General features: G+C 35.0%; 1 protein-coding gene across 5 annotated transcripts; it reads left to right on the forward strand.

Moving 5' to 3' along the window:
- The first annotated feature begins 66 nt into the window (after positions 1–66).
- Positions 67–24,570, forward strand: LOC125279946. 5 transcript variants are annotated; one of them, XM_048210173.1, is made up of 17 exons: positions 67–593; positions 2,119–2,291; positions 7,515–7,916; positions 8,155–8,328; positions 12,457–12,522; positions 13,669–14,532; positions 16,158–16,268; positions 20,451–21,055; positions 21,133–21,183; positions 21,384–21,428; positions 21,520–21,564; positions 21,650–21,694; positions 21,780–21,824; positions 22,195–22,230; positions 22,815–23,102; positions 23,730–23,852; positions 24,352–24,570. In XM_048210173.1, exons 8-17 carry the CDS (start codon positions 21,010–21,012, stop codon positions 24,402–24,404), a joined length of 777 nt encoding a protein of 258 aa, XP_048066130.1. In that variant the 5' UTR covers positions 67–593; positions 2,119–2,291; positions 7,515–7,916; positions 8,155–8,328; positions 12,457–12,522; positions 13,669–14,532; positions 16,158–16,268; positions 20,451–21,009; the 3' UTR covers positions 24,405–24,570. The 5 variants fall into 5 exon arrangements, 3 of the variants coding, with proteins under 3 accessions (XP_048066130.1, XP_048066129.1, XP_048066131.1); XM_048210172.1 differs by lacking the exon at positions 12,457–12,522; XM_048210174.1 differs by lacking the exons at positions 12,457–12,522; positions 21,780–21,824.
- Positions 24,571–25,604: the final 1,034 nt, after the last annotated feature.

A 25,604-nucleotide genomic window follows, 5' to 3' on the forward strand; every position in this document is an offset into this window, starting at 1 on the left:
AGTAATAAGTAATAATAAATGACTCTTTACATTAAGGTAGTAGCCTAGTGAGAACAGGGTGTTGGGGGAATCACTTTTTTCTTTCTTCTCTTTTTCATCAAACCGCAGTTTTTGCAAGTTCCCGCAATTTCATCGCATAAAACTGCAAAAATTCCCGCATATTCCGTCGCATTTTTTAAGAAAACGTGCCGCAAAATCAAGGATTTTTGCCCGCAACAATCACAAAAAATTCCGCGTTTTTCTGGAGGGACTGGTAAGCAGCAGCAGTGCATGCTAATAAGAACACTTTTATACCATTGTTAAGACCCCTGGGTACTTTGTCTTTTCATTTGTCGCTGTCTGTGTATATTCTTTCTGTGTGTATAGTCGTGTCTGTGTTCCAGGTGGGCGTGGTTTCCAGTTACGGTTCAGGAAACACTGATTGGTCCAACTAAGCACCTGACCTGTACATAAGGACCACCCCAAACACTCAGCCTTTGCCTCGTGTCTCGTTGACTTTGTGTTATCGCCATCGTTCTTCGTTTTCCATTGATTATAGTGTTCGTTTGTTTGAGAGTGTCGTGCCAGAGAGATTGTGAGTGTATTAGGAGGGTGTGAGTGTTTGTTTATTTGTTACTATTTCTGATTACCCGGTTTATTTGATCTCTGCCTGTTTGACTACGCTTATTGAATTCCGAATCTGACTTGTTTGCCTAGAACCCTGTATATATTACTGTAAAAACTATTGTAAATATTGCTTTCACTTTAAGGGAGGTAGGGGGTTAGACGCCAATTTATTTGTATATTGTTTTCACATTGTTTTTGGTTAAGGGAGGTAGGTAAGTTAAGTTGTATTTTGTTTTCTTTATTTTTTTGGTAAGGTAATTTAGTTTGTAAAAAAAGATTGTTTTGTTTGTTATTTTGGCCGTGTCTGCCCCTGACGTTGAAACCCTTACTTATTTTCATTGTAAATAAACTTTATTGATTTTGATATCTCTCTGGTATTGAGACTCGCTTCCTTTCTGTTACGGCTGACCCCTAGCGGTCGTAACACCATCTTTCTGATAACATGTCTTTAGTCATTTGGCAATCCTTCAGGGAAAGATTTCAGGGAAGTCAATGCAGTTAATGTAGTTAGCCTGAGTATTTCCATTTTATGCAGCTGTACACATTTATGAATAGTAAATTAATAAATTTAAGATCATCGTGTTTGCACCGAAGTCAATATTTCAGACCTAGTGGAGTAATAGTAATAATAGTATCTAGGTCTGAATTGAAATATATATATTGTATGTTTTAATGGATCACGCTACAAACCTAATGATCTTATAATACATGAATCATTGCTGTGTCCGTTATTACATAATTCCATTTGGACACTTTTGCTTTAACAGACATTAGACAACACTGCAAAATCAAGCTGTTATATTTATTGTCCAATATTCCGAAATGTTCTGATGTATATCCTTAATTTAATTTCACATATTGGTATTAATTCAGTGTTTATAATGCTAATGGTTGAACTTCAAAGAATTTTAACCCAAACTGACTGGGTTTCTAGAGAGCAAAGGTTTTGTGGAAAAAAAAAGTGGAAGACTTACAAAGTGTGTAAAATAAACTGTTAAAAGGATTTGATGATCACTAGTGATAGTATTTTATTCTGTGTTTTCATCATTCAGGTTGGATTTCAGCTTTAATATACGTTTTGTTTTAACAAAGCAGCTGATTTTGCCATAGAAACTAGTGATCTGCCAACTTGCTTTCACCATAAAATGGCAGAAATGCAGGGCTGCTGCTGGGCGCCGGTGTTGCAATGGAACGTTCGAGTGCCGCTTCTTGTCAGTGTATATTCTTTGGTTCGACCACGCCCTACAAACAAAGAAATGAAAAAAATACATAAATATAAAAATAAAGAAATGTAGAAATGAATGTGGAAATGAACAAATGTGGAAATAAATACATAAATAAATGCATAAATAAATGTGGAAATAAATAAAATAAAATAAATTAAAAAATAAATATATAAATAAGGAAATAAATGTATAAATTATTATTATTATTATTATTTTTTTTTTGCTTTTCTATGCATATTTATTTATTTATTTATTATGTATTTATATATTTTTTTAATTTTGGCAGACTTGGGATTCCATAATGTTTGGCCACATCTACTTTGCATATTTCTTGTTAAGACAGAGGAAGTCAGTTTCAGACTCAGTCACTGTCAGGCGAGTGTCTCAGAAAGCTGCTCTAATCTGACAGCATGATGAACCTGCTTTATATCCTTTTACTGGTCCTGTGGTCATCTTTCAGTAAGTGGATTATATTTCTTTGCCTCAGATTTTTTGCCTATCTACTATGGACAGGAATCATTAGTCTTTAGATTCATCTGATGCATGGGACCCAGATTACCATGCAACAACAAGTGCATCATCTAATGATTTTAATCTATACACTTTTCTGTCAGTATTATTACATATTCTTCCAAAATATTTTAAAACAAAAGGTTATCAGTCAATATAATTTTGCTGTGTTTTTGTACAGTGACAGGTGCATCTACTGACTTTATCTATGCATATTTCTGTCAGTATTCTTATATAATATTCTACTACTAAAAACTACAAATATTACTTGAAAGACAGGTGAATCATATAACGACTTTAATCTACACTTTTTTGTCAAAATATTTGAAAGTGTGAAGATGAGTCAATTTAATTTTAGCCTTCTTTTGTATTCATTCACTGGTCAATGGTAACAGTTTACCCTTCAGAAACAGGTCCATAATCTACTCACTTTCATCTATATGTTTTACAGCTAGTCTTCTTTAAAAAACAAAAAAACAAAACAAAAACAAATAAAAGTGCAATTCAAAATTGTGACAATTTTACTTGACAGAAATATCTGTTAAAGTGGAACTACAGTAAGTAAATTCTTTGACTGACTGTAAAGAATAATCATCATGTTATACCATTAAATATCAGATAGGCTCAATTGAGAAATTATAAATAAGAATTAATTCAGTATGATTGTATAAAACACTCTTATCACTTGTTTAACCCAAATAATTCCCTTTTTAAACCAATAATCAAAACAAAAAAACTAACCCATATACATTTATTATTCCAATTGGTACAATTGTGGAGAGAGAAATTATGATTATACATAAGAGATCAAGTAATGTTTGTTTTTGTAAACTTGCAATCTTAATTTTTTGTAAACTTGCAAGCTAAACTTATTATCAAAGTCACATTTCAATAAGAACTAATTAATATTGCAATCAAATGTAAAGATACAGAAACCAAGAGTCATTCGCTCACATTTGTTAATATTTATAGAAAGACCAGATACAGATGAAAATAACTGCAAACACTTAATTCCTTTTTTAAACTTAGTCTCATAGGAAAAGAGAAGTGTCATCAGCTAATTGTGTCACCTTGTTTATACACTGCCCTGCCCAATAAAAAAGTCACTGTTTGGATTTAAATTGTTAAATGCCTAAGAGTCTATAACTGGATTATTATTGCAGTGATTATTATGTTTCTAGCATGTTATATGTTTGGCAACAGTTCTTTTAACCCTAAATGATGAGTGTGTAGCTTTTTTATTTCTTAAACAACCATCATAGGAAGACACATCATGGCCATATGAATTGGTAGTTCTAAGTCTACACCTTAAATTCCTTTAATAAATGTTGTGATGTTATTACCATCAAGAAGTGCACATTTTTGGTCAAGATCTTGTACTGACAATGTACTCTATACAGTCTACTCCATCACATTACAAAGACGTTCACCCTCTTAACCCTATCTAAACTTAACTGTAATGATAGCTTGAGGATCTGTTAGGTTATATAAGGTAATGTATAGAGCAACTTATACCTGAATATGCGGTTGACAATGAGTCAACACAGAGAGCATTTATGCTGCTATATTTTGCACAGTTGTAAATAAAGAACAGAAATGGAGTAATGTTTGATTCGCCTCATTTATACATGCCGCCCTAACATTACATGCTGTCAGAAGTCAACGTGATGACATGATAAAGTTTTCTCCACCCGAAAGTTTTGACTTCAGTCATCCTGAGTGTAGCAATATTAGCTCAAAGAGGAAATATTAATAATTATTCATAACTTATGATTATTAATTATGATTAAATGAATATTTGAATCAGTTAATCAGATTAAAGGGATAGTTCACCCAAAAATGAAAATTCTGTCATCACATGAGCAATGATAGAGTTGAACCGAAAGTGGGACAGGAAATGGAGCTATAGAGAAGCCAAAAAACCCCAGGAAAGAATCATCAGTATTCATTACAAAGCTCCTTTAGTAACAAAGGAGGTTCACAACTTTAACTAACTAGCAACAATTTAGTATATTGTACGATCCTTGCATTAGGCCTCAGACTTTTGAAGATCATCTGGATATGCTGTTGCCGTAGGAAATCCTAAGAGGTGCTGAACTTGCAATCAATGTCTTCTGGAAGAGATCTTGGGAATGGTTCATTATCTAGGTTGATAACTACCTGGTTTGGCTGAGATAATGATCTACTTAATTATCTCCTGAAAGCTGACACTATCTGGACTTGGAACAAGCACTTAAAAGAGTTCTAGCTCATGACTGAAGCACCAGTTCTTTCCTTTTTTGATGTGAACAAACCAACCATCGTGTGGACTAGGAGTGCTCTTTCAGCAGCATGCTGGATGCTTGAAACTTGTAGCTTACTGTTCACATACCTTAACCAGCACCGAAACAAAATACGCACAGATTTTCCAAGTACTTCTGGACAGTTTTGTAATTCACACAGATCATAAGTCATTGATTCCGCTCATCAACAGCAAGGAAATTAACATGATTCTTTTGAGATGCCAGCGACTGATGAGGTTCAATGCCAAGGCTGAATATGTACCAGGGAAATCACTGGTTGTTGCTAATACTCTTTCTAGACATCCATCTTTGATACCACATCTGGATTCAGTGGAGCTAATGGATGACATTACGGCCCTGGAGGAGTCCACTAAAGCTGCCTTGCCAATGTCATGCTCACGAATGAATGAGGTCATAGAAAGCACAAAGACTGATTCAGATTTGCAGGTGGAGATGAGGTACATTAGACAGGGATGGCCAAAGTATCTTTGACAAGTTCCAGAGCTTGTCAAGCCTTACTTCGCTGTGAAGGATATGTTGGCTGATGGCTGTGTGTCATAATCTTCTGATTTACAGTGACAGGATTGTTATTCCAAGAATCGTGAGAGCTGAGGTCAAAAAGAAACTTCATGATGGTCACATGGGGATCGTCAAGTGTAGAGAGCGTGCAAAACAAAATAGTTTGATGGCCTGGGATTGGCAAGGAGATCCAGGTATTTACAGAGAACTGTGCATTCTGTCAAACAAATAAGCCAGCACAACATAGAGAACCTCTGATGACTACCCCATTACCAGATGCACCTTGGGTGAGAATTGCAGCTGACATTTGCAAAGTCAACAAAAGAAACTAGCTTGTAGTGATTGACTATTTTTCTAGATTCATCGACTTTGCCTGTCTTCCAGATATGTCAGGAAAGATGGTGGCACTGAGATTGAGTAACATGTTCGCTAGATGGGGTTGTCCTAATTCCCTTGTTTCGGACAGTGGCCCGCAGTTCGTTGGTCAACAGTTTCAAGATTTTGCAAAAGCTTACGGGCCACATCACCACATCACCACAAACCCATATTTCCACAGTCAAATGGTGAGGCTGAAAGAGCCGTGAGAACTGCAAAGCACATTCTCAGGAAAGAGAATAGCTCTTCTAGCTTCTAGCTCTTCTAGCTTACAGAGCTACACCCATCCAGGCTGCAGGATACAGCCCTGCACAGCGGATGCTCGGATGTCAGCTGAGAACACTGGTCCCTGTCCTGGAAAAGAAACTGATGCCCGAGTGGCCTGGTTTCTCAAAGGTGAGAATAATATGGTGAAATCTAACTAAAAGCTTTATTATGACAGACGTCATGGTTGTCGACCATTGCCTGAACTTAAACCTGGAGATCCTGTTACAGTCAAAACGGACAACAAGAAAGACTGGAACAAGACAGCTACAATTGTCTGTAAACACACAACTCCGATATCTTACGTAATTCGCACAGAGAATGGAGACTTCAGAAGAAACAGAAAGCATCTCTGCTTCTTCAACCCATCTTCATGACGTTTTATTAACAAAGTTCAGGAGGAACAAAGTCAAATAAGCCATCCAATTATCATCTCAACCAGCTGTCAACAATCAGTAATCAACATCTACCCAATCAGAACGAGTACAGGCCTATATATAACCACAGTCAACTCACCCATGAATCCTCGACAGTTTTCAGCATCCCTCCACCACCCCGTCTCCTCACACTCAATTGGTTACTTCCTAACCTAAAATAGGGGGGTGGGGGTACTCTGTGTTTGGGCCAAATACCGAGCTCGGAGCCCTCTCCCCGGACAGCAAGCCAAATACGTATAGCATTTATTTTATCTGACTTCTTTGTAAGTGTGAACTCGTGAAATACCAAAGTGAGTTTGAAGAAGAGAGAGGTGTGGATGAAGAACAGAGACAAGCTGAACAACATCCAAGTAATCAAGATCAAAACAGCCAGCCGTTCGTTGTTATGGCAATTTGTTCGAAAATCTTTTGTGACATTACGTTACATTTTGCCCCGATGTCAACTTTCACTTCAATTGGAGTTTTGTTTATGTGTAAAGTGACAAATCGCTCCTCCAACTCTGGCATGTGAGGGTTAACAGCATTCACACACTTGTCAAATTCAATGCCATCAACATAAAAGGTGTCAGGCCAACGAGGTATAGCCAACATTTTGTCATACTCTTGCTTGAAGATTTTCCAATTGTCTGTGACATTTCCATCAAATGTGTGTGGGTCTGGTCTTCAAAAGCAATCCGCCACTGCACGGTCTAGAGAAAACTTTCTTCAGCAGTACAGTTTGTTTTCAGCAAAATTGATTCACTCACAGGCGATAAGTCTGTGCTGTCTTCTGATACCATGTTGTGTGTCTGATAAATTAACACAGTGACAGCCACAGGTGAATGCGAGGATATTTATTAATAGAGCTCGTGTCACATGGACGATTTTAAAGAACCCAACACATGTTTGAAGTGCAGCACATTAGAATACACAAATCGCATTGTATTTCTGAACAGATCATTTATTATAATGATCTACAGTTACCGACGAAGTGCGAGTTCCCTCAAAAGGAAGCAGGAAACTCAGTTTACCATGTGTGCACATTCCATTCTTACACAGGCCTCTGCACACCTGTTTATAACCTGATTATAATAGTAGAATATTTTTTTCCACATAAATGGCTATATTCACATTGATTATACTTGATTCATTTATATTCTGATCAATAAAAATATTCCACACTTGTTTCCACTCAGGAAACAGTAGTTACGTTTAGTAACCATGATGCTCTCCTACTTTGTTTATAAATAAAACTTTATACAATACAAAGTATGAAATGTGCTGTGTATTACAGTGTCTGTTATCATTTTCCATAGATTCAGATAGTACCTTCCTTATCTACAATAAGGACCACAACAAATGTGTGTATGCCGTGAGTGCTACTGAAGTGCAGACTGCGGCATGCAATGCATCTTTCAAAGCTCAGCGTTTCCGATGGATTTCCTCTTCACGAATCATCAGCCTCGCTTTAAGTCTCTGTTTGGGGACCGAGAAGATTGAAGACAGGGGCAAAATTATCCTTCTGCCCTGCAATGAATCTAACCCTGGACAAATCTGGGAATGTAAAGATGAGACCTTGTTTGGATTGAAGGGACATCCACTGCACCTGAACTATGGATCATCTTGGCCAAATATAATGTTGCATACAGGAATAAGTGTTTGGAGTCGCTGGCTGATTTATGGGACCAAAGAAAATTTGTGTTCTCATGGATATCAAGGTATGACCAAATGTCCACCTAACAGATAGCAAATTTGGACAATCATTAAAACCTTATGGCTGCCAAAATGTTACATTTATATTTAATATGTCTATTATGAATTTCCCTGTATGATGTTGGCATTTGTTTAACTAGATGAAAGACTTTTTCCTTAGTCATTTAAGTTTTTCAGAATAAATCCTAAAACTATTCCAAAATAAACTTAAACTCCTAATTTCATTTTTTTTATGTTCTGCAGAGATGCCTAGTATAGGTGGTAATTCACATGGGAAACCATGCCAGTTCCCATTTAAGTTTGGTGGCAAGTGGTACGCTGATTGCACTGTGGATGGCATGAAGAGTGGTCGGCTGTGGTGCTCCACAGAAAAAGATTATGACACGGACAAAAAGTGGGGCTTCTGTCCCCCAAAAAGTAAGACAACAACTATTCACTACAAAAACATTGCTGTTTATTAAACATTGCTGTGTATAGCAGTGGATCTCAACAACCTCAAGATGACATAAAATGATTTTCAAATTTGTGGTGCTGTAAATCTGTTTTGATTGTCGCCTTAATTGTTTTGACAATGTTGAAATTAGTTTAGAGAAATATATTGCAGTTAGGAAAAAATAGCATGTAATAAATAGGCATAATGACTTCAATTAGTGATATTATTAAGGTCCAAGCACTGATGGTGTGAAGCACCTATTGTATCCATCGTGTAATTAGGAGCACAATATAAGGGTAGCAGAACACATTTCAATCAGGTAAACACACTCAACACAAATGAGGACTAGACATAGGTGTGTTCGACATCGGCTGCGGCTGGATGTAACCAGTCGGCCAGAGTTTACAGTCGGGGATCGGAGACGTGAAGTCGAACACTTTCTGCTTCCCGTAGTGGCTATTGCACTGTTTGCATACTTTATCTCAAATGAAGTGAATTAAATGCAAAATTTGTCAAATACAAAGACATTTCAGAGACATTTTCATACAATATATTTTATACTGCTTAATACAGCGTCTGTTTGTACAAGAATAAAGAACAATATAAGCCTATACTATTTAAATAATATTGAAGGGGGATCTAGGCTATGTTTTTTTTTAATCAGTTTTATTTTGATAAACATGACAAAATATAACATTGCGACTACATGAAGAGAGCTTTAACTGTTATAAAAATACAGATTTGTGAGCTTTAGTGGAACTAGTGCTGTCAAACTATTAATCGCATCCAAAATAAAAGTTTGTGTTTACATAATATACAGTGTGTGTGTACTGTGTATATTTATTATGTATATATAAATACACACACATACATGTATTTATTTAAGACATATTTACATGTATACATGTATAATTATATATAATTTATATTATATATAAATATTTTATATTTAAATATATTTTTGTTAAATATATACATATGCGTGTGTATTTATATATACATAATAAATATACATAGTACACACACCTGTATTATGTTAACAAACTTTTATTTTGGATTAAATTAATTGCGATTAATCATTTGACAGCACTAGAATAAACATGAAACACACGTGATCGTTGTCATGCGGTGAATCCGGCCAATCGTGAAACAGCTGTGTCGTCATCAGAGCTTGTGCAGCCGCTCTTCCCATATGGAAAAGTTTTGTTAAAAACATACAGGTGCATCTCAATAAATTAGAATGTTGTGGAAAAGTTAATTTATTTCAGTAATTCAACTTAAATTGTGGAACTTGTGTATTAAATAAATTCAATGCACACAGACTGAAGTGCTTTAAGTCTTTGGTTCTTTTAATTGTGATGATTTTGGCTCACATTTAACAAAAACCCACCAATTCACTATCTCAATAAATTAGAATACTTCATAAGATCAATAAAAAAAGGGGATATTTTAAACAGAAATCAATACTTCAATACAGAAATCAGCACTCAATACTTGGTTGGGCCTCTTTTTGCATGAATTACTGCATCAATGGCACTGCTCAGGTGTAATGAAGCCCAGGTTGCTTTGATAGCGGCCTTCAGGTCATCTGCATTGTTGGGTCTGGTGTCTCTCATCTTCCTCTTGACAATACCCCATAGATTCTCTATAGGGTTCAGGTCAGGCGAGTTTGCTGGCCAATCAAGCACAGTAACACCATGGTCATTGAACCAGCTTTTGGTACCTTTGGCAGTGTGGGCAGGTGCCAAATCCTGCTGGAAAAAAGAAATCAGCATGAAGTGCTCTAAAAGTTCCTGGTAGATGGCTAAGTTGACTGTGGACTTCAGAAAACACAGTGGACCAACACCAGCAGATGACATGGCAGCCCAAATCATCACTGACTGTGGAAACTTCAAGCAACATGGTTTCTGTGTCTCTCCTCTCTTCCTCCAGACTCTGGGACCTTGATTTCCAAATGAAATGCAAAGTTTACTTTCATCTGAAAAGAGGACATTGGACCACTGAGCAACAGTCCAGTTATTTTTCTCCTTTGACCAGGTAAGACGCTTCTGATGTTGTCTTTGGTTCAGAAGTGACTTGGTACGTGGAATGTGACAGTTGTGGCCCATTTCCTGAAGACGTCTGTGTGTGGTGGCTCTTGATGCACTGACTCCAGCTTCAGTCCAGTCCTTTTGAAGCTCTCCTAAGTTCTTAAATTGGCTTCGCCTGACAATCTTCTCAAGCCTGCGGTCATTCCTTTCACTTGTACACCTTTTCCTACCACACTTTGGCCTTCCAGTCAACTTTCCATGAATATGCTTTGGCACAGCACTCTGTGAACAGCCAGCTCTTTCAGCATTGACCTTCTGTGGCTTACCCTCATTGTAGAGGGTCTTGATGATCGTCTTCTGGACAACTGTCAAGTCATCAGACTTCCCCATGACTGCTGTTGGGATTACTGACCTAAACCCAGTATTTATACCCTGAGAATGGTAATTTAATAGAACTTGAAATTAAATATTCTAATAATTTGAGATACTGATTTTTTTACTTTAATGAGCAGCAAGCTGTAATCTTTAAAATGAAAACAAAAAAAAGTCTGAAAATATTTACTTTGTCTAATAAATCTAGAATATATTTAAGTTTTACTTTTTGAATTAAATTAAAACTTTTTCATGATATTCTAATTTATTGAGATGTACCTGTACATAATGTTTATTCCCTACTATAAATGCATTTTTTTTCTGGCTCTCTTTATCTAGCGGTATTGACCAAAAACTGTTTGCTAGGTCAATCTTGGAGAGGTATTTTTCGGACTCAATTTTTTTCCGTTGTGTCTCTAGCATTAATTAAGTACCGTCTGTTTGTTACTCTATTCAATGCTTTGAAATTGGTCACTAGTCTAAACTTTCCGTCTGGTTTGGGTTTTTACTAACTGTATCAGACTATTAGCCACCTTTGATTTCTTGTATTATCCCTTGCTCCTCAAGCTCCTTTATTGTTTGTGTCAATTCTTCCCATCCTTTCTTGTTATTAGGATATTGTCTCTGAGATTTATGTATTCCTCCTTCAATTTTATGTGCATATTTTTCACTAACCTTTCCACAGTCTTACTTTCTACAAATGGGGTTCTACGTAATGTTCCACTATTTCTGCTTTTGCCCATTTTGATCCTATCATTCCTTTTTCTATTCTAGATAATTCTTCCTGTTGATTCACTTCTTTTAGTCTTAAGATTTTCTTAAGGTCTTTTGCTGCTAGCAAGTTTTCAGCACCTGAGATCATTTTTATGCCATGTTTGTAACCTGGACATGGATAATTCCAGCCTGTTCTATAGGCTCTACTGTTGTTGATATCTCCGCCCCCATGTCAACCAAATATTTAATTCCTGATATATCCAAAAACAACTGGTCTGGCTCCTCTTTTACATGAGGATCACAGAGATTCTTCTCCAGTAGGCCAACCTCATCCTATTTTGCAGAAACTACAGTTGTGTCTTTAGCTTCCTGTATCTTCTGTGTGTATCTGTGTTCATTTTAAAAAACAGTATTGCTCAATACTCTGTTTCCTCTTACTCTCTTTGTATTATAAGCTCCATTTGTCCTTTTTTATTCTGAGGTGTTACTTTTTTGGTCTTTACAGGCTGTGTAGTGAGGTCATATACTGCTAACGTATTTTGAATTTCTTTACTACTAGCATTATTCAGTATTGTGGCTAAAGTGTGTCCTCCAGGTAAACTTCTGCCCATTTCTCGTAACAATCTGATTTTATCTTCATGAGAGATGTCGGCTTCTATCGAAAGCCACATACTCAACATTGGCACACAATTTTTTGGGCTTCTATCAAATCCTTTTTCCATTGGGCATACTTACCCTCTGTATCTGTAGTTGTGTGTTTATCAAGTCTTGCAGCTTCTGCTGCTTTCATAATGCGGTTTTCATAACAATTTCCATTTCCTTTCCAAACAAAATAATTAAGTCCTTTGTTTACTTCAGGCCAATCATTCTTTATCTGATGTAACACCCTCCTCAAGCCTTCCTGCCCTCTTATTACGTAACCTTACTTCTCTAAGATTGTTATCTGATGACTCACATCTTTGACTGTCTCTTCTTCTGTTGTGTCTTGCTCAATAGAATCTGACAGCCATTCTTCTGACCCTTGATCTTCTGTCTCTTGGGGTTCAAGATCTTCTTCCCAAGGTGCAGTAGATTTCAATTTACTTATGTTTTCTGCTAGCCTTGGCTTTACTTCATACTTCTCTTTTTGCTGTTTAATAATATTTTTTTTTTATTTTCTCTTGATCTCTCTCTTTAACGAGTAGATTTATATTCATTTGAATTTCTTGCGACATTTCTATTATTCCAGCTATGAGTCCCTCCAGACATTGTTCTGTCACTACTGGGGACATATGTATTTCTTCACCTATCACCTCTGTCATTAGCTTCTCTAATTACATTTTTTATATTAACAATCTAGTTTCTTCTTCAGATTGTTCTACATGTCTGTGTACTATCGGTTAGTACTACATGTGCCACACTAGTTCATTTTGGAGAACCTCTAAAAATTCATATGGTTCCTGCCTGCTGAGGACCTAATCTGATTCTCATATTCTACTTCATAACTTGTTAAAATATGGATATATTTTTTTTACACAAAAGCATCGCTTCGCTTTAGAAGGCCTTTATTAACCCCCAGAGCCGTGTGGAGTACGTTTATGATGGATTGATGTGGAAAAATGCATTTTCTTCGGCTCATACTCATTGATCCCGTTCACTGCCATTATAAAGCTTGGATGCGTCAGGATGTTTATTAATATTTCTTAGATTATGTTCATCAAAGTCATATACACCTAGGATGGCTTGAGGCTGAGTAAAGCTTGGGCTAATTTTCAATTCAATGTGAACTAATCCTAAGTTTCAGTTCAGTAATCCAGTGTTCAGCAATAGGCGGCCCACGGGCCAAAACCGGCCCGTCAGCGATAATATCTGGCTCGCGCCCGCATATTATTTTGATAACGGCTGGTTCTGAAATATATCTTCATCTTGAGGTGCCATCTTTTATCACCGTGTCTACACCATCTCTATGCACTTTTCTTGAGCTAATCAGTTTATGAAAATGTGAATGTGTGATTCTCATTTACTATAAGTATTAATTTGTTGTTAATTTATTCTTTATTAAAAATAAAATTGATCATTTATCATCAGTTCTTTGGATCTCACTGCATCAGTATCAGTGATACTGGCCTTCATTACTTAGTAAAAAGATGCCATTAACCACATATTAAAAAATAACCCATCTTTATGGTGTTCCTACATGAAAATTCATGCTGGTGTGTTTTATTTCAGATGCCACAGTGCCCAACATCACAGTGTTCAGGCAGATGCAGGACAGAAAGCATGTGATGGTGATGTGTTCATTTGGCAGGAGGTTCATTGAGAGCTCTTTCCAGCTGTCAGTGGATGGTGAACACAACTACACACTGAAGAACCCACTGTGTTATTCAAATTAAAAATGTGTGTGTTTGATGTGAATGTGAGCTTACCTGTTTCCTTCACCTGTGTGCATGAGATTAATTCTGTGGTGAACCAGCAGAGTGAGACCAAAACCTACAGCCCATCTGGTAAAACATATTGTAAATACACTACAAAACTGATTTTCATCAAGAGAACACAAAAGAACTGTATTAGAATCCTAATTCTCCATTTTGCTAGTATGTTGGATTTTGACACCACAAATATGTCAATGTAATCTAAACACTTTAAAATATTGTTTTTTGTCCTGTAGAGTGTTTAATGACGTTTCCTTGTAATGGTTTAATGGCAGCAATACAGTGACATACTAATACAGGCTCATAATTTTTATGTTAGATTTGTTGTAGTATGCATAATTTTGGTTAATACAGTAGCAGCTTAATTTACTTTACTGCATGTCTAATTTACTTTTTATTGGTTATTAGCATTTCTAAATTACAGACCTACATTATACAGTACAGTCAATCTGGTAAAACATCTCATGTGCCTTGTGTGTCTCAAAACATGCATATTTTTCTGTACATAAACATTGCCTGTGTTTGCTTTCAGATTTTGCTGCAGATCATCATGAGGAAGGAGTCTCTTTATTCTACATCTGCTTTTCCTCCTTCGTTGCTGTTGGTCTCGTCATCATGACTGCAGCAGTGATCGTGACCACCATCAGGAGCAAAGCTAAAGGTGTGTTTCAGCAGTTACTCACAGTCAGATCAAAATCTAAAAATGAAAAGGTAACACTTTACTTGAAGGGGTGTGCATAAGACTGACATGACACCTTCATAATCTTGACATGACACGTGTCATGAATATGAAGGAGGTTTTATGCATGTTTATGACAACTGTCATTAAATGTCATTCGCTCAATTATGTCATTTTTAATGCAAAGATGACATTGTTTGAGATGTCTTTGTTACAACAACTTGACATAAACCAATACATCATAACCTGTCAGTGTCTTTGTCATGACAACTTGACATTAGCAAAACATCATAACCTGTCATAAACATGACATAGCAGATTAATTATCAAACTTAAAAAACTACTTTGTGCTTTATGGGTTAACATTACATTACATTATTTTGGTAACACTTCAGTATAGGGAACACATATATAAACGATTAACTATGACTTTTCCCTCAATAAACTCTTAATTTACTGCTTATTATAGTTAATTGTTAGGTTTAGGTATTGGGTAGGATTAAGAATGTAGAATAAGATCATGCAGAATAAGGCATTAATATGTGCTTTATAAGTACTAATAAACAGCCAATATTTTAGCCATATGAATGCTAATAGTAATAAGTAGTAACTAGTTAAAAGACCCTAAAATAAAGTGTTACCATTATTTTATAACAGTGTCATCTTTTTTACGAAATTTGAAATTGTCTATTATCTGACCTTCTGTTGGAGGAAACTTAATAAAACAAAAACAAAAACAAAAAAAAAACATGAAATGAAAAATAGTCATGACGCTGTTATAAAATTATTTGTCAGAGTTTTGTCACTTAATGACATTTTAATGACAAGTTCAATTTGTACCACTGTACTTGAGCTCAAGATACATATTCATGACACTATTATAATGGCCTCATGTCAAAACCAACTACATGACAGTTTAATGTAATGTTAACCCATAAAGCTAAATGATGTCAAGTTGTCATGACAAAGACACTGACAGGTTATGATGTATTGGTTTATGTCAAGTTGTCATAACTCGGACATCTCAAACAATGTCATCTTTGCATTAAAAATGACATAACTGAGCGAATGACACTTAATGACAGTTGTCATAAACATTCATAAAACCTCCTTCATATTCATGACATGTGTCATGTCATGATTATGAAGGTGTCATGTCAGTCTTATGCACACCCCTTCAAGTAAAGTGTTACCAATGAAAATAATAAAAATGCATACACAATGTGCTGAGAGTGCACATTCTTTATAATGCATTTAATTTAAATATTTCCTTACAAGAAGTTCAAAGACTAACATGCAGCCATTGGTTTTCTGAGCTTTAGATGAGCTTCCTCGGTGTTATTGCTGATGACTGTAATGGCATTACATCTTATGGCTACAGAGCTCAATACAGTTTCTGCATGCATTTCTATATAAAAATCTCACACAACAGTTGTTGGTGTGAGGAGCATTTTGACATGCAATGCCATTAAAGACAAATATGGACAAATCTTGGTTTGAGATGAGAGTTTTGTGACGGTTTCTGTTGAGTTTGTGTTCAGGATTAGATTTGATCTTTATCTTCAGTACACTAACCCAGTGAACTCTTTGCACTTTTGTTAACACAGACTCCATCAACCCCACCACAACTGTTACAGACAATGACTACATGGATGCATAAATAATCAGAAGACTTTCTGAAGCGAGAAGAGCAGGCCTGAAGAGGAGAAACATTTACTGTAAATATATAAATGAAAAATATATGAATTATTCAGTTAACTTTTTTTTTTTTTTAAACTGGAATATATACTGCTGCAGTCAGGATGACGAGATATATATTATGTTATATGAATATTTTTATTTACAATTTTAGAATACAATTTTATTTTCTTTTTATTTTATTTTTTTTTATTTATTTTATATTACTCAATTTTATTACAATTTTAAAGAGATTTTCTTTTATATTTTACATGATGATGCAATTTTAGAACTGTACATTGCAGCAATTTTATTTTCTCATTAGGATAAAATGCTTATGCTACATTAACATTCCTTATTTGTATGTTTAGATAAAAATGTTTGCTAAATTAATGAATATAAAAATAAATGCTTCACTTATTGCTGTAGCTTTAATTTCTGTCTACATCAGAGAGCAGTTGCTGTAAGTTATATTACACAAATGTACTTATTATGATGATAACGATTACTTGTATGAATTACTGGAGAATATGAACAGCATGGTAGTTACAATTAATAATATACATGAATTAATACATACAAAAAACAAGGTGGCAATGTTTTTTAGGAACTGGGAAATTGATGTATCTAATACAGACTATTTGTCATGGATTTCTAAATCATTTTGTGGATTTCTGAAGAGGTAAAAACAGATGTGGGAAAAGGAAATAATCTGAAAATGTAAATTCAGTAAAATAAGCTTCTTATTTATTAATCTTTATTTATTACTGTATTGTCCCTGATGCTGTTTTGAGTAATTATGACTTCATCCAGTAGAGGGCAGTATTTAGTTCATTTTACAGTTTTTTTTTCCAACTGCTTACACCATGACTGTAAAAAAAAAAAAAAGTAACTTTTTTTTTTTTCACTTTACAGGAAGTATGAGACACACCTGGCTTACACACGTTTTCAAAACTTTGTCTATTTTTTTCAAAACTTTACACACAAATCCAAGAATTGCACACACAAAATGCACAATTCCTCACATCTCTTGCAAAATGAAACACTGCATTCAAAATATCACAAACACATCTCAAAAGCAAACATTTGTCTTACTTTGTAAACACATTGGCCATAATATTCTATTTTTGGATATATCATCTACACACAGTAATTCAAAACCTAAAGCTCTTCTTTCATGAGCTCCTACATTTCTGTATTGAATGTAATTGGCAGAGAGATGTTGAAAAATTCATGGTAAGCAAGCATGAAAGCAATATTGAATTTTCTTTTTTTCCCCTGTGTCCTGGTAGGGGAACAATTGTCCCCACAGGTAAAGTAATACCAGAGCATTTTGACTTTGTGGGGACATTTTTAAAGTCCCCATGAGGAAACAAGCTTATACATAAATCATACAGAATGATGTTTTCTGAACATCTAAAATAGCAGAATGTTTTCTGTCATGGTTAGGTCTAGTGGTAAGGTTAGTGTAGGGGGATAGAATATACAGTTTGTACAGTATAAAACCATTATGCCAATAGAATGTCCCCATAAAACATGAAAACCCAATCACATGGAAGCAGGGTCAGTGTCTCCACATGCCTCCTCCATTGCCTGGAGAAATGTTATGTTGACATAGGGACAACGATCATGCACTTTCCAGCACCATGTGGAGAAAAAATTCTCAATAGGGTTTAGAAATGTTGAATATGGAAACAAGTAGACAACAAAAAAGTTGTTCAAAACCTATAATTTGACATTCTAAAGCCATGATTGGTTGGTTTTAAGTAAAGGAATAAGTGTTTGTGCATGTGAGGAGTTAGTGTGAGGCACTGATGAATTAGTGTGGCATTTTGATAGGTTGTATTTGAAAAAGGAAATCAAAATACTTTCTGTTAGATTTTTGTGTGTTACATAAAGAATTGTGTGTTGTGTTTTGTAAAAAGTGTTTTATGAAATTGAAAAATGAGTCAAAGGCTGAGAATTAGTGTGTGGTTTTGCAGATTTGGTGTGTGGTTCTGCTGTTTGAGTGTCAGGTTTCAAAAATCGTGTGACGAAAAGATTTTGTGTGTAAGCAGTTGGAAAAAAACTGTAATTCTTGAGTATTGTATTTAAGAGTTCTCTTTCGAAAGGGAACTCAACGCTGCGTCAAGACGCTAGGGGAACGCCTCCACGTGAACCGGTGTCTAAAACACATCTCCAATCTCGGAAATATTGGCCCTGCGTTCCATTCGGAAGGGCTCATCCTTATGCCCTAATCCCTTCAGAGGGTTTTACCCTCCGGACTGAGAGCTTCGAAGGGATGAAGGGTGTAGGGGTCAAAAAAACTCTTTTGTAACACTCACACTTCTGCATCATCTTAATGAGACAATCAAGGAGGAGTAGATTGTGCAAGCTGTGCCCTTTGTTTAACGTTAGTTTATTTATTTATTTATGGTTTATTGCACCATATTGTATATGTATTTTAAACATTTGAATGAACTGATGAAGGGAGCTGTAAAGTATTTTTGTTAAAGTACAATGTACAATGTTTTGACCATAATAATGTATCAAATCTAACTCGTATATATATTGCACAGAAAATACAATATATACATTTACAGTTAAAATCGAACCCAATCCTGTACCCATTCTGTGATGTCAAACAACATCCCTGTGCAAAGGATCATGGGGGCCCGAAGTGTCCATCAGTTGTACCCTTCGAAATCCTTCATTCCGAAGGGCCCTTTGAAGTGGCCAGTTTTGAGCACTTCGGTTTGGAATGACCCTCAATATGGCAGCCATGATTATTTTCACTCCGAAGTGCCCTTCGGAGGGCGATATATCCCATTTGGAACGCACCGCATATTGACCGGCAACAGCCCATGACATCATCACAATGCGACCCTATAATATAAGGGGCAAAGAATATAGGCTGCGTTCCATTCCTGTTTTAGACACGCACTCGCAAACTTCCCTAAGCACTTCCCCTCAGGGGAATCCCTGCCACCATTTTAAAGTGTGTTCCACTGAAATCCAACCTGAATGATGACAACACTGAATAAAATACCATCACTAGTGATAAAATCAAATTCTTTTAACAGATTCTTTTACTGTGTTTAAGTCACTTTTTTTTTCACAAAACCTTTGCTCTCTAGAATCCCAGTCAGTTTGGGTTAAAAAAAAGTTCAAGTATTAGCATTATAAACACTGAATTAATACCAACATATAAGGACATGCATCAGAAAATTGTGAATGTTGGACAACAAATATATGAACATAACAGCTTGATTTAGCAGTGTTGTCTAATGTCCGTTAAAGCAAAAGTGTCCAAAAGTGTGAATTATGTGATAACGGACACAGCAATGCATCATGTATAATAAGATCGTTATGTTTGAAGCGTGATCCATTAAAACGTACAATATATATATTTAAATTCAGACCTTTTGATATATTATTATTATTATTATTATTATTATTATTCCACTAGATCTGAAATATATTGTTTGCTGCAAATGTAACGGAGGCCAGCTAGTAGATGCTGTGTGAGTAAACCTCACTCCTCTGATCTCAAGAGATGCTCTAGCAACTGATGCTAGGAATTGTAGCCTTTAGCCTCCTCGTTAGAGCACCCAACTCCCACGCCGGAGACCCAGGTTCGAGGTCTGCGCAGAGGGGGCAATTAGGACCTGGGTAGAGGGGTTACACAAACATGATGATCTTAAATTTATAGATTATTAATTTACTATTAATAAATTTGTAAAGTTGCATAAAATGGAAATACTCAATAAAGCAGGCTAACTACGTTACCTTAGATGGTTGAATGGTTGGATTCCACAACTGGTAAAATAAAACATATATAAGACAATACAACATTTACTGTAGATGCCATACAATTTAGTGGTGACTTAATTTAAAAATAATGGCAGCCACGCTACCGGAGAGCCATCTAGTGGCTGTTACCCAAAAAATATCAAAGTGTCGCCTCTTGGGTTCTAAACTCTTTGCTGTCGGTCTTTCTTTGGCAAAACCCTCTCTGCCGTCTCTGCTCAGTATTGACTTCACCCTAGCTAGGCTGAATTTTCCACAGAGACCCTCCATATGTAACATATTTGTAATTTCCACATACAGTTGTATTGTATTTTTTTATTTATACCAATGATGGTTTCTTATACATAATTGTTGTATTTACATCCAGAAGGAGATAATCGTGTGTAGCTGTGGTTTGGTACTTGAGTTTTGAGTTTCTGTCTGGCATCTTTCAGATGTAGTTGCAGTGGCTGGAAGAAAAGGGTTGAATAGAAGGGGGCAGCTGCTCACCTTCCTCAAAATAAATATGTCATACACCCTTTATTCAAAACAAAGATTTGATGGTAAGTTTTTATCTAACTGACCAAAGACCTGTTGCCACCCATACGGCTGTGTATCACATATAGCACACAAGTTCTGTCATAAAACCCTTATCTCTATTTTAATATGTATGAATTTTTATAAGTCCTAAGGTAGTCTATGCGCCACATAATGCCTGGAGGATATCAATTAATAGACAATATATATATATAATATAAAGAAAAACTTCACTCAGTTGAATTAAATACAATTTACTGTGCACAGTATAAAAACATCTATAAGCTTGTGGTTGTGTGGGCAGAGCTGATGGTTCAGAGCTGGATGTTCAAGTAAAGCCACAAAGAAAAAATCTAATATTTGCCACTTCTGCTTTCGCACATCTACTTAGCATTTTTTTCTTGTTCAGACTGTGTCAGACTCAGTCACTGTCAGGTGTGTGTCTCAGAAAGCTGTAGCTCTCTAATCAAAGACAGCATGGACCTGCTTTATGTCCTTTTATTGGTCCTTTGGCCAGCTTTCAGTAAGTAAATTATATTTATTTTGCCTCAGATTTTTTGTGCCTCTGATCAAGGAATCAAAAAATGTGTTTTTGTACAGATTCATCTGATGCATGGTACCCTTATTACCATACAACAAATGGTACAACAGGTAATCTACACACTGTTAGTATTCATATAATATTCCAAAATATTTATTATACAATTTTGCTGTTTTTGAGCAGATTCTCCTCATGCATGGCATGCTACTAATAATATTTCATAATCATCCAATGACTTAAATCAATACACATTTCTGTCAAAATAATGTAAGGATAGAAGTCAATGTAATTCTGCTGTGTGTTTGTACAGATTCTTCTCATGCATGGAATATTACTGGAAATAATTCACTGACAGGTGAATCATCTAATGACTTAAATCAACAAACATTTCTTTCAAAATGGTGTAAATATAGAAGTCAGTGTAATTCTGCTGTGTGTTTGTACAGATTCTTCTCATGCATGGAATATTACTGGAAATATTTCAGTGACAGGTGAATCATCTAATAACCAATACACATTTCTGTCAAAATAATGTAAGGATAGAAGTCAATGTAATTCTGCTGTGTGTATGTACAGATTCTTCTCATGCATGGAATATTACTGGAAATATTTCAGTGACAGGTGAATCATCTAATAACCAATACACATTTCTGTCAAAATAATGTAAGGATAGAAGTCAATGTAATTCTGCTGTGTGTTTGTGCAGATTCTCCTCATGCATTGAATAATACTACTACGAATTCAGTGACAGGTGCATTTCTAGCAACTTTAATCTCATTCACATTCACATTTATTTGTATAGCGCTTTTCACAATACACATCTTTTCAAAGCAGCTTTACAGAAAATGCATTTGCACATAACCCAAGGATATCCACATTACAATTTTGAGTAATCGGATATTAGAGATGACTGTGTTGAAATAATGTTCATATGTACAGTTCTAAGATAATTGTGATCATAATGATTACAATATATTGAAAATTTTGCAGTTTTTTATGTTGATTCATATGCATAGATATATAATCTATTCATGTTTCTGTCAGTGTTCCTATATAATATTCTAAAATATTTCAAAATACAAGGATATCAGTCAATATAAGTTTGCTGTGTTTTTGTACAGATTCTCCTGATGTACGGCAAACTACTACTAATACAGGTGCGCATCATCTAATGACTTTAATATGTACACTTATCTGTCAGTATTCCTTTTCAAAATATTTCAGTGCAAAGATCAGTATTAAAGCGTAAAGTCAGTATAATTTTTTTGTACTCATTCACCGATCAATGATACAACAGTTTACCAATTTAAAATTGGGACAATTTTACTCGACTGAAATATGTTAAAGTTTGCCTGTAAATGAAATAGGCTGTTAAGCACCTTATTTTATGATCATAAAATCATCTCAGCTGTAAATATATATATATACTGTATATATATATATCCAATATATATATATATATATATATATATATATCTATGGGGATTGGAATCTCCAATTCCCCACTGGTACACAGCATTCAAAACTATTTTTATTATATTATTTTATATTATTTATTTACATTATTTATGTCTTTGTTTGATAAAATGAAACATTATATTCAATTTAAAAGCAATATTAATTACTTTCCTTATTAGAACATTGTCTGTCTAACTTCCTAGATTATTGATTAAAATTACATCTATTATTCTGTGCCAACACATACTAGGAGTTCTGGTAAAGATGACAATTTGAGTTTCAGATCTCCCAGTGCCAAACATCACAGTGTACCGACAGAAGGAGAACAAAGAGCATGTGATAGTGCTGTGCAAGGTTGATATGGAACATTACATGTACCGGCCATCTATCACACTTTCTGTGGAGAGTGAAGTGAAATACACCATGGAAAATAAAATACACTTTTCATTTACTGCATGGATGTTTATGGTCACTGTGAGTTCACCTGCTTCCTTCACCTGTGAGAATAAAGTTTATTATAAAGGAGATGTCAAGAAACTGCGCAGCCACACCTACACTTACGAGTGGTCAGGTAAAACAAATACATTCCTGCATAGTTGCAGCAATATTTGTATGCTTGTATTTTCATTTTGTATTTGCCTGAGAAACACTGAGGGGGGAGGGGGTTTTGTACAGATTCATCTGATGCATATAACCATATAATGACATATAATGACTTTAATATATATATACTTTTTTGTGACAGATGCATTTATAATGACTTTAATCTCATTCACATTTATTTGTATAGCTTTTTTTTTTTTTTTACATATCTTTTCAATGCAGCTTTACAGAAAATGCATGTTTCTACATTACAATTCAGAGTAATAGGATATCAGAGGTGACTATCAAAATAGTGTCCATATGTCAGAAATATACAGTTCTAAGGTAATTGTTATCATAATGATTGCAATAAGAGTTTTCTATAAATTTCTATAGCCTGGATTTGCCTGAAAGACTGAGGGGGAGGGGGGTAAGGACAAGAATCAAAAACAAAAAAGTGTTTTTGTACAGATTTATCTCATGCATGGTACCTAAATAACCATACAATGACAGGTACAACAGTACATTGAACATTGCAGTGTACAGTGATCGCTGTAGTGTCTGTGGATATGTCAGTGCGTTCATTTTTGTTCCTATTTTCTGCATTTCCCTGCAGTCTTGGATCATCACGAGGAAGGAGTATCTTCATTCTACATCTGCTTTTCCTCCTTCATTGCTGTTGGTCTCGTCATCATGACTGCAGCAGTGATCGTGACCACCATCAGGAGCAAAGCTAAAGGTGTGTGTTTCAGCAGTTACTCACAGTCAGATCAAAATCTAAAAATGATTGATAAATGATAAATGCTTTGTTATAGATTTTATTTCATTAGTAGCTCAATCATCATTTATTTTGGCTACTAAAGATGCCTTGCAAGAACATGCAGGCTTTAGTTTTCTGAGCTGAAGATGCAAGTCAATGAACAGAGTTTCTCTTCCTCAGTCTAATTTCTGATGACTGGCTTCACACATTATGCCTACAGTCAGAGCTCAATATAGTTTCCTATATTAAGTGTTTCTATTAAAATCTCACACCAGTTGTTGGTATGAGAGGCAAAAGCATGCAATGCTTTTAAAGCAATGCTTCTAGCATTATTACATGATATGATCATATTTGTCCTTGATGTGATGATTATCTGATGTCCTGACTGTGTTTCTGATGAGTTTGTGTTCAGGATTAGATTTGATCTTTATCTTCAGTAGACTAACACTGAAATTTTTGTGCACTTTTGTTAACACAGACTCCATCAACCACACCACAACTGTTGCAGATGGTGACTACATGAATTCATAAATAATCAGAAGTCTTCTGAAGAGAGAAGAGCAGACCTGAAGAAAAAAAAAGAAACTTTGGTAACACTGCACATTAGTTTTCATTTGTTAACATTAGTTAACTACTTTAGTTACCATGAACAAAGAATGAACAATAATTATAAAATTGTGTATGTTAACATTAGTTAATGCACTGTGAACAAAAAGAACATTTTTATTAACTAACAATAATAAAGGTTAATAAATACTAACAAATGAGACCTTATTGTAAAGTGTAAACCCAAACTTTTACTGTAAAAATATAAGTGAAAAACATATTAATTCAGTTAACCTTTTGCATTTTTTTTTTACATTTTCTTTTGCATTTTACGTGATTGCAATTTTGCAATTTTAGAACTGTATTGCAGCAATGTTCAAGTTACTTTCTCATTATGATTAATTGCTTATGCTGTAACATTCCTCTTTATATATGTTATATATGCTTAGATAAAATGTGTGTTTAGATAAAAATGTCTACTAAATGAATGAATATATAAAAAAAATGCTTCACCTATTGCTGTAGCTTTGAGTTCTGTCTACATACAGCAGAGGGCAGTAGCTCTGTGTTATATTACAAATGTCTCTTACATTACAATCATAATGATTACATGCATGAATTACAAGAGAATGTGAATTGCAGGTGTTAATTACATTAACATATACATGCAACAACAAAAAAAGATACAAGGTGACTTTTTTTATGAACTGGGAAATGAATGACAAACAGTCTATATATATTTGTCATAATGGATTATTTGCTTAAAAGAAAGAGGAAGTACAGTTAAAAAAACCCCTTCAGAAATACAGAAAATTCTTGAGTATTATTTTTCTAGTGTTGTGTTAATGTAGTTCCACATTATACAACACACAGTTACAACAACCCAAACTATATCTGTGTGTGTACAGTTTACAGACATGTGAAAAAGAAAGCATTCGTTGAATTAGGCCTGTCACGATAACAACTTTTTGTTGTGCTATATGTTCTTTCAGAAATAATTGCGATAAATGATATTATTGTAATTTTAAGACCATTTTATGCCACTGAATATATAATCATAATATAACAGCATAATACCCTGACAGCAACATAGTGTCGGCATATGATTTCAGTGATGCAAAAAACACGGATGAAATCATGCACTGTAAAAAAAAATCCCAGTAAAATTTACGGTAAAAAAACGGC

This window comes from Megalobrama amblycephala, linkage group LG12 (genome assembly GCF_018812025.1).
Source record: "Megalobrama amblycephala isolate DHTTF-2021 linkage group LG12, ASM1881202v1, whole genome shotgun sequence".
NCBI lineage: Eukaryota > Metazoa > Chordata > Actinopteri > Cypriniformes > Xenocyprididae > Megalobrama > Megalobrama amblycephala.

What these genes read in the sequence shown, in the direction of transcription:
- LOC125279946 (XM_048210173.1), top strand. Translation starts at nt 21,010, where the DNA reads ATGGACCTGCTTTATGTCCTTTTATTGGTCCTTTGGCCAGCTTTCA. An exon ending in TGGAAATAATTCACTGACAG is followed by an intron (nt 21,429 to 21,519) that starts GTGAATCATCTA and finishes GTGTTTGTACAG; the next exon opens with ATTCTTCTCATGCATGGAAT. An exon ending in TGGAAATATTTCAGTGACAG is followed by an intron (nt 21,565 to 21,649) that starts GTGAATCATCTA and finishes GTGTATGTACAG; the next exon opens with ATTCTTCTCATGCATGGAAT.